The sequence below is a fragment of the Haematobia irritans genome, chromosome 5 (genome assembly GCF_050003625.1).
Source record: "Haematobia irritans isolate KBUSLIRL chromosome 5, ASM5000362v1, whole genome shotgun sequence".
In the NCBI taxonomy this organism is placed as follows: domain Eukaryota; kingdom Metazoa; phylum Arthropoda; class Insecta; order Diptera; family Muscidae; genus Haematobia; species Haematobia irritans.
In genome coordinates this window covers 1309178-1319956 of record NC_134401.1, presented here as the reverse complement: position 1 = coordinate 1319956, position 10779 = coordinate 1309178, and the positions used below count along the sequence as shown (strand labels likewise).

The following is a 10779-nucleotide window of genomic DNA, read 5'->3' as shown; positions in this document are numbered from 1 at the left end:
TCATGGTTGTGGTGAATTATGATAAGTCCATGGTGATGAGAATGAATATATGGATTATCAAAATATACAAAGAAAATATAATTAAACAATAAAATAAAAATATAGAACATGATTCATTATAATAGTTGATTGAACTTGAAAAATTGTTCAATTAATAAATTAATTGATACGATTAACTTTTTAATCAAGATATAAGCATTATATTAATTAAGTCAATGATTGAAAGTTTTTATATTGATACAATTAACTTTTTAATCAAACTCGGAAGACGAAGTCACTTAAAAAAAATGATGGAAATTTTTTAATTTTTAAATAAAAAATTATTTAAAACAATAAATTTTTTAATCAACCCAAAAACATAAAGTCAGATAAGAAAGTACTTGAAAATAGTAACGTTTTTAATTCAAGAAATTAATTAAGTTTTGCAATCAACATCAATTAAATTTTTAATTGAATCAATTAAAAAATTAATTGAAATTTTCAAATCAATCAATTAATTTTTTAATCAAATATTTTTTAATGCCCAATTAAAACTGTGATTGATACTATCATTGTCGTGATTGAAGACATTAATTAATTGGATCAATTAATTTCGTGATTGAATCAGAAATTTATTTTATGTGTATATAATGCCCACCAATTCTCTATTTACTTTATTGAAGATTTTGAGACTTAGTGGAAAGAATTTTGTTGGCCATCAAATAAAGATTTACACAATCCTTTTGTGGTGATTGGAATACTTAAACAATTTCCAATCCCCAATGTCAGCATTGTGCTAAACCCCTAATTCTTGAAAATTTGTCAAGTTATTTCTTAGTATTTGAGTCTTGTCGAAGGCTTTTCATTAATTTTAAATTCGAACAACATATTCAACTTAAGGTTATACTTTTGTGTCTGGCCAAGTGTATGTATGTGTATACGTGTGTATGTGAATATGTTTAAGTCTACCTTTTGTAGAACTCATCCGCAAGAAAATGTTGTTTGCAAAGTCCTTACAACAGACACATGCTGACGTACCACACACGAGCGCACTCATACACACACGCTCACACACTGCCACGCAAATACACTTGAGCACATGCTCTCTCGTTTGCAGAGAAAATCCTACTAGCAAGACGAGAGAAAAAAAAGTCATGTTAAGCATGACTTATTTTGACACAATTTCACGCAATGCTTGACATTCGCAACGGAGGGATCCAACATAAATGCCACCAGCAACAGTATGCCAGGACCAAAAAAAAAAAAACAACAAAAACAAAAAAGTAAACTCACCAACGCCGCATAAGCAAGCCAGTGAGCCAACATCAAATGGAAAGAGCAAAGCGCAATACAATACAAACATAAAAAAGCTTATTACAATAGCTCAAACGAACAACAAAACTGAAAATAAAAACAACCAAGACACAGGGCTGCGACGATATAATGTTTAAATAAAAATTAACGTATTTTTAATGCTTCAAAGCGAATTATTTAACATGGTATAGATATGGGAAATGTGGATATAGCTAACACAGATTCGAACGTGCTTATATGATCAATTTAATTGTGCAATATATATTTTTTTAATCCATATATTTCCCTTCAAATGCAAAAAAAATGTTAGCTATTTATTTCTCAAAATAAACAGAACAGACTATGTACGGGTTTGCCTAGAATCATAAATAATGATAATGCATTTGAACAAACTATGCACTGGTTTAATATAACCCCAAGCTGTATAAAATTAATGACTCTTTATATCAATTTTGTTGAACATTTAATTTATCTACATGTACTATATATGTCATTCTTTTAAAATAAATGTTTGGCATTGTATTTCAAAGATAGTGCAATTGTTTAGACAAGTTCGAGAGAAAGAAATAAACGAGTTTTTGTGATTGGCTCGTACATAGGAAGAAGACTCCATATCTCTGAAGTTAATAATAAAGAAGATGGAAAGAGTTGCTTGACATGGGGCAAACTAAACATCCATAACTAATTAATAGTCCTGACTAAATTTATTTGCGAGCTTTGACTATTCCCTACAATACTATTTGGAGAAAATTATATACATTTCAGTCCAAATGGACGTCGACCCATTTTATCCTTGAAAATTTTTTTAAGTAACATTTCTTAGGATCTTACATCCGTAGATTTGTCCGACTTTCAACATTTTCTTGAAATCAAATTATATAGCCCACTTATTGCCCGTTCGTAACAACACCACGTGTTTTTGTGATTGGCTCGTACATAGGAAGAAGGCTCCATACTCTGAAGTTTATAATAAAGAAAATGGCAAGAGTTGCTTGACATAGGGCAAACTAAACATCCATAACTAATTAATAGTCCTGACTAAATTTATTTGCGAGCTTTGACTATTACCTACAATACTATTTGGAAAAAATTATATACATTTCAGTCCAAATGGAGTCACGTCGACCCATTTTATCCTTGAAAATTTTTATAAGTATCATTTCTTAGGATCTTACATCCGTACATTTGTCCGACTTTCAATCAAATTATATAGCTCACTTATTTCCCCTTCGTAACAAAACCACACCGACTTAGTACTCAGAAATATCTACAACATTACTGAGGTAAAATAAACAAATCCCAAAAATTTTTGATTTGGTCTTCGGTCAACATTGGGATAGGACCTATAGCCCATTGTATGGAAGTCAGTAATGGTAATCATTGCATCACGGCTGCTCTCATTCTTTTTTTTTTTTTAATTTTCTTTTCTTAACTTGACGGACGCTGTCGACCAAACGTAAATATTCCCCTCAGTATGGTATAAAACATCTCATGGTCTATGATCCAAAGACACAAGGGGAGCAATTTTTACAATCACATGCTTAAGCAAGCATAAGATGATAAAGCTTAAATTGGCAAATTGTTGCAGATTTTCTAAAACGTGCATTGCAACTGCTGATATTATTGGTGTGGCCTGTGTACACTAAAACCCAAACACATTCAATTTTTATTATTGGACAAATTCAATAATCTTTAAGAAGTTTTTATGTCAAAAATAATTGAAATTATATTTATTTTAGACCACAAATCGAAGAAAATATTTTAAGAATTTTACAAGGTAATTGAATTTATACCTAAATGAAACAAAATGAAACCAGAAAAAATCGTACATATGTGTCATAGACAAGAATATTAAACAACTCAACAATGGAGCGGTAAATAAATGAAGAAAATATTCGAATATTTGTGGTTATCTAAATATCTTTCTAACATGTGAAGTGTAATTTGTGGCATTTCAAATGAAATCAATTAAAGTGAAACACTTGCATAGATGTGAAGAATGTGGGAGAGTATATGAATGACCCATAGACTTGTGCAATGAATATGATGCATATGTGTGTGAGTGTGAATGTTTGCTGCTGCTACTAATGCTGAAAATATTCTTCTTGTTTGAGGCATTTAGAAATTTTTTTTGATATTTTATTTTCAGATAAGTTTATTCTACTTGAGTGTTGCTGCATTATGCAAGCATATCAATTTTCTCAAGCTCCTTAAAGTATGCTTCAGTTTTTATGATTTTATTTCAATATCTTTAAAGTATGCTTACATTGATGTATATGTATTTACTTGGGGGTTGGGGGACCTTACAAGTATGCTTTAGTTGTTTGATTTTTAGCATTTTGTTTTTTTGTTTTTTATTCTTCTTTTTTTTCGATTTGCACATACAATAAATAGATGTCATTTCTTAAATTATGCTGGGGATTCTGTTTGTTTTCTGTTTTTTGTTTCTTCTTTTATTCTTTTTATTTTAAATGTACATTGTCATTGTGTAAAGCAATAAATATGCAAAATACAAAAATCCTATTTAAATACTATAATTACGTTGGCTTGGCTGATGTATCACGGCGTTTGCTACCACCACTGCCACTACTGCTGAAGCCACTGCTGCTGAATACGCGGCTGGCTTTGCTCGTTGGCTGCTGGGTGTGTGTTAGGGACGGCCACTGACGTTTGATAACGGCAAAGTGTGTCATTTGGAATGTGTTTGTCTGCTGACATCTTCGTTCGACGAAACCTGTCAGGCAGTAACCCATATTATAGTCTTCCATGGAGATATTTGAACTTAAATACAATTTGAATTCATCATTATCCTTTGAGCCTGCCGCCGCCGCAGCAGCTGCAGCTGCTGACGATGATGGTGACGAGGCTGATGTTGTTGACGTGGTTGAGGCTGTTGACAAAGGACCCGTACTTGAAGATGAATCTTTACTACGAAAATGGCCAACTATCAGTAGAGAGCCTTTCTGTTCGAGTGGCACCATTTTAGCTTTGGTAACCTGGCGTTGAGTGCCAGCAAATTCCTCAATGCGACAACGATTTGGCTGCCACCAGCAGGGTGTAATGGTCCAATATGATGAAGATGCTGTACGAGCCCATCCCTCTTCGGGGTAAAGTAAAATCTGCAATTCAAAAACAAGAGATAAAAAGGGGAATAAATAAATAGAAAATGGAATTGTAAATGTAATATTCCCTCTCCAAAGTCAATAATATCGACATACAAGTTTGCTTAAATTTAAATATACCCATCAGAAGACTAATACACATAAAAAAAGAGAAAATGCAAATTTCCATATAATAAATTTCATCAGAGAAATATTTATCGCTTGAAGTATTATAGATATTAAAAAATTCTCTTGAATAAGACATAAAGAATCATTTGGTTTTTTTTGCTAATAAACTTTTCTTCAAATAACTTTTTTGTTCATTTCAGTTACCACATAAAGTACAATTTATAGTAAAAGATAAAAAAGTAAATCATCTTGTTGCATTCCCCTTAGCATTTTAATTCCCTCTGTTAGGTTTAAACTCATTGCCACTTGACTGTTCAGATCATAAGTTTTTTACTTTATCCTCTTGACTTGTTTCTTACACCACCACCATCGTCCACCCTCAATTCTTTTAAGTCCATCTTTGCACTTCAAGTATTCTTTTAATTGCCATTTCAATAATTTCATGCGAACATTTTTTACAGTTTTATGGCAATTATTTTTCACTTTTTTTATTTGTTCTTGCTTTTCATTTACAAACCAAGAAGGATAAAGTTTTTGTTATGTTCTGAAAAAAAAAAAACGAAAATGTTTCATTCTCTGACCAGTTATGAATAAGTGAGAGACATACGAAGGGGGCGGATACAAACTAACAATGAATTTGTAATCGATATTGGTTTGGAGTGCTTCACCAACAACAACAAAAATGGAATATAAGGAAAATCTTGCATGGACATTTGTTTGATTTTGTTATTTAAGAAATCGAATTGAATTGAAAAGTTTTCCATTTTGTTAAGAGGAATTGGAAAAGTATCCAATAAAACCCATCAGCATTCGGTGAGTTATTGCAAGGCATTAAAGTGTTGAATCATTCATTGCTTTAGTATTCATTCTTATACAAAAATTATGTTGCGAAAATTGTGGTCCACCAGTCCCTTTAGCTTCGCCTGGCTTTAGGCATAAATTGAATAGATTTTTTAATGTAAATTAAATAAATTTTAATCAAAATTAAATAACTAAATTGTAAATAAAATGAAAACCCATTTTGAGGAGTGATTGTTTTGCAATTTATTCCCGTAATTTGAATATATATTTCTTTTGTAAATATAGGCGTTCATAATTTGGACACTGCGAACGCCACATACAAGTTGCTACAAAACGAGGTTGTTTAAAAATGCCACCCTTGTGAAGTTGTGGCAATGCCAACGGCAGAAGCAACAGTAGCCCTATTATCAAACGGACATAATAATAATAATAAAAATACATAATTATGGCAAAACCCTAGAGCCATTTATCATACAGTATCACATTTGAAGTGGGTTTGAATTTAATTGACCAAACCATAGGGGTTTCTATTTTTTGCATGAATGATATTAAAGATATGGAGAAGATGACGGTTATTTCTGGTGTTGTCCATACATATTTGGATTTTATTTAAATTGTAACAAACGATGTGGAACCCATAAATTCAAATGTTATATTGTTAGAATATTTTTCTTAACTATCCATTTCCAATAATTTATGATATTTTCTTTATAGCCAAAAGGGTTTTTGTTTTTTTTATGTAAAACATTAATTCTTCATCTATCCTGTGGCTATATCTTGTATAAGTTACCAACAGAGTTGCTAATTAGGCTTTTCCCCGCTAGATTTGACCATTTAAAATTTTTTTAGTAGAAAAAATACATTTCATGTTTTTTTTAGCTGTTTTTAGACTTTGTTATTTTCGACATGATTCTATTGAAATATGCAAAACACAATTTATGTTGCCAGAATAAGGGTTTCCACATATTTCAAAGCTCAATCCAAATATAGACTTTTGTGGCCTTTTCTAATTTTTTTTGAGAAAATATTCGGTAGAATCTTCAAAACTCCCAAAATATGTGGAATTGATTTGGGATTCATTCAATAAATAAACTTGCCACTAAAAACTAATCATTCCAAATCAACAGCCTTGGAAACCGCATTCATGCTTCAATGCCCGGCTCCATGGCTTCCGCTAGCAGACAGACGGACATAAGAGTATTAATTTGTTGCAAAACACAATAAATTTCGTTTGAATTGCTATCACATTACAAAGTGTCCTTTGGCAGCAGAAAAACAGCATAAACGGCATAAAATAAATAAAAATTAACATTCAACCACAAAACGCAAAAATGAGTCCACAACAACGACAAAAAGAAAAAAATATCGAAATCACAACCAAATAAATGCCGCAATATCATTTTGTTGTTGCATCTTCACCCAGTTGCGGTAAGGCAATTGCGGTTATGACACACACACACAACAATGACATCGCCATGAATTCGTAGAATATAATGCCTACGCATTGTTTTCATAATGGCGACAATCAACTAAATTTAAAATGCTATCAAATTATGAGGATGTCGTAGGTCAAAAAGTGTTTACGTAAATTTAAATTTAATTGACAATTTTCAATTCTATTTGAACTAGTAAAAACAAGTCGAAGAGAAATAATAACAAAAAAATCAATATCACCTGGGTTACAAGTACGAGCCGCATATGAAATCATTTTGATAGCAAAGCCCGAATGGAGCGGATGTCGTTTTGGGCTACCATAGAGAGCTACCAGATAGTAAGTTGACTTATCGGGAAACGGAAAATAGGCACATAGACGGACGGACGGACGCCAAGCCAGATACAGGTCGACTTAATAATCGATTTATAAATTGATCAGTATTTATAATCTATAATCAATACACCAAAAGAAAAAGTACTTTCCTCAGGAACAAATTTTAAACAAACGCTATAAAGAATTTTTTTCTTAAAAAGCAAATAAACCCGAATTTGTGACAAGTGTTGCAATGATTTTATCTAATGAGTTTTTTTACTTAAATTTTTTAGCTTCAAAAGAAAACTTAGTTTGTCTAAAATTTCGTTCATCAGAAGATGTAGGTTTAGGTAAGCCATATGTCATGGCCACTACGTCTCCTTTGAAATCACGTAGGTGTCGTCTTTCATTTCAAAATTTTTCACAAATTTTAGATGGTAGATCTCCTCATTGTGGAATGAACCTGCTTAGAATCCTATGAATGCTTTCTAGTTCAGTGTAGCTGTATTACGTCTCATAGATAATAGATCGCATATTGACCCTGTTACGGATATACTCTGAGGAATGTCTCCATCTTTTCCGAGGAATGAACTTTTAGATAAACAAAGTTTTCTTTTGACACTAAAAAATTTTCTAAAAAACAGAGATAATCGCTCGTCCTGAATTCGAATTTATTTGCTTTTAGAGAAGGCCATAAATAGCCAAATAAAAGGAATTAAAAACATAAATATTACATTGGTCATAAGAGAAAAAAATGGAAATTTCATTTGTCTAAAATTTCTTTCATGTGGGGAAATTATTTTTTCTTTGGGTGTATACAACCATAAATACAGTAAAGGTTCCCTAATATGCTGTCATCCATTTTCCCATCTGCCAGCCTTGTATCCCACACAAGAGAATTTTATAAACACTCTTCAAAAAATTATTTCATGTTGCAAGCGGATTTATTTCCCCCTTTTAACACTGACCAACAACTTAAATGTAATTAAAAAAACACACACACAAAATTATTATTAAACATTTACAACTACAGATATTTAATGAAAAACAAAAACACACACACACAATAACAACAATAAAAATGCCACTTGCAATAAAATCTTTTAATTAAATGTTATATGGTCCTTTCACTTCCACATTGGGGGAAAATCTATATGGCTTAAAGCTGCTTGTTAAGCAATTACAAGAGCCATAAATACAAAGATCATTATGAAATTAAACAATTTTTTTTGTATTTTTATGAATTTTTAATTTTGAAATTAATTTTTATACATAAAACGGAGGAAATATTCAGTTTTTCTTATCCATAAAAAATAGAGTTATTGTCCCCTATCCTGTAATGTTTTTTCATCCCCTATTTTGTTTAATAGGAAAACAAATCAAGCAGCTAACTGCCATTCAATTTGATGTCATTGCTTGAAGCAAATATTCGCTAATAAATCGATTTTGAACATTTCAAAATGGGCATTAAATAAGAAATCGTTATTTTCATTCCACTCCCTTTGCTTTTGTATTCTCCATCGTAGACAAAACAAAAAAGAGACTACCAAGCAGCTCTCTCATCAACCACACAAAAAAAAACAAAATCCAATACGTTTTCAGGGATAGGCGAGTGAAATGCTATAAAAAGGGGGGGGGGGGAGGATTCGTAAAGAGCCACGAATACACCGGATATTATTTAAAAAGGAAATCGTTAAAATATCAAACGGTTTCAGGGAGAATGAGAAATTGTATTCTGACTACTATCTGCTTTTCCAGATAACGAAACAAATATAAAACCGACGGAACTTAATAAACATAATGGGAATGATGAAGCAGATGCTGATGACGGTGCATCCATTTTATGAAGATACCAGCAAAAGTAGAAAAGACCCATGCCTTAGTTCTTAGAAAATTCAGAAGAAGTATTTTTCTTTTGCAACATTTTAAAAAGATTTATCTTGACTTTTTAGATATCTGTATAAATGGTATTCATTGCTTCTCAGTTTTGGTGGTTTTTGAGATTTTGGTAATTACAAATTCTTTTTAATTACGAATCAATGACTGGGTAGATTTTTCCCCCAAACAAACGGATATTCATCAATATTCTTTGTGTCTTCTTCTCCTCTGTTTTCTCCTTCGAAGAAGGAAATTAAACAAACAAAACGGAAATTAGACCGCAAAGCTCAAAATTTGGGAAGAAAACACGAACAAATTGCAATTGTCACGCTGAATGATGTCCTTTTTTTTCTTTTGTGAAAAGAGGGTGAATTTTAGAAAATAATTTGTCTGCAATTTTATGGGGTTCTGTTGGCATAGCGGGTGGTAATTTAAAAATTTGCAATATCACTAGACTATGCAGAGGCAAAGATATTATAATTTATACTATTCGTTTGCTAAGGGCTTTGGGCTCTTATCTGACCTACAAAAAAAATTTCTTAAGGGATATAGCTCTCAATGGGAAATTTGGTGAAGTTTGGAGAGCATCACACCAACTCATGCTATCCAGTCAAGGCTAACAATATCTTGTATCTAGAGATATAATTGGGAAGAGATTAAACGCATCGAGAAAATTGGTGATTCTAGAAGCACAAGAAATCCAATAAACATTTGTTGCATACAGACACCAATGCCATAAGGAAACATTCGTACCTTTATATAGTAAAATCTCGAGATGGTTTATAAAGCATAGAATACCCAGTTCTCGATATAAAGGTATCGATTTGTGTGTGTTCTACAAAAATGTTCTACCCAATATCAAGTAGAAGTACAATCAAATGGACGAAAGTCGAACGAATTTACTATGGAGAGATTAATCGAATGATCGTATAAACCCAAACGTTACCCAGAAGGTCGGCCACATCAATAGATGAACGGACTCTCTAATCGTAAAAACAGATAGAAGGACAAATGAATTGATGGTCACAATGATCATTTTACGAACAAACCTACAGACCGATTACCAAACAAACGATAGAATGACAAATGTGTAAATGAACGGAAAACGAGCAGATGAACAGAAATTCGGTTGGAGAACGAACTTATGGATGGACTGACATATAGCAGATGTGCTTAATTTAATAGATCAAATATATTAGATCTACACGCAGAGAAGGAATATGATCACCACAACCATGTTCCAAGACCAAAATGTTACTTTTTCACGGAAAACATGTAGCATGTTTGTCGAAACCATGTTCTTTTCTCGGAAATTATGTATCTGATTTCGAAAAGCGAGAAAAGAATATTTTTGAGACAAAAATGGTACATGGTCGCTGTGAAAAAGTAACATGGTGCTCTGAAAACATGTTCGAGGTGATCATATTCCTTCTCTGGGCGTATAAAGTGCCAACAGATACCGATTTTTTAATATCCATCTAAGGTGCCAGAGAGATCACTAATAAAACTGCTTGCGTTTTGGGTTCGCCTGTCTTCCAAATAGCCTAATATCGAAATCTTTAAGGTTTTTTTTATAAATTTCCAAATTAATACGGCATAAATGGCATCAGATATTTTAAGCACCTAATATATTTGAATATTATTTGTCTTTCATCATTATTTTCTCTCCTTGAGAAATCTGTTGAATTCGTTTATGATAATTTACAATACATGTGGAAACTATTGCATTATGTCAATTTTAGCAAATCCAAATTAATGCGTCGAAACTTTATATTAAAACGAATATCTTTTCATTAACACACGTACACACACGCAAATATGTGTATAATA

The 10779-nt window shown here is 32.0% G+C and overlaps 1 protein-coding gene across 1 annotated transcript in view; it reads right to left on the bottom strand.

Annotated features, from left to right (window-relative positions):
• Positions 1–527: 527 nt before the first annotated feature.
• Positions 528–10779, bottom strand: part of LOC142241202 (uncharacterized) — a 69147-nt gene continuing 58895 nt past the window's right edge. The window contains exon 2 of the mRNA XM_075312947.1: positions 528–4412. Coding sequence (XP_075169062.1) covers positions 3831–4412 — 582 coding nt within the window. The 3' untranslated portion in view covers positions 528–3830. The remainder of the gene's footprint in view (positions 4413–10779) is intronic.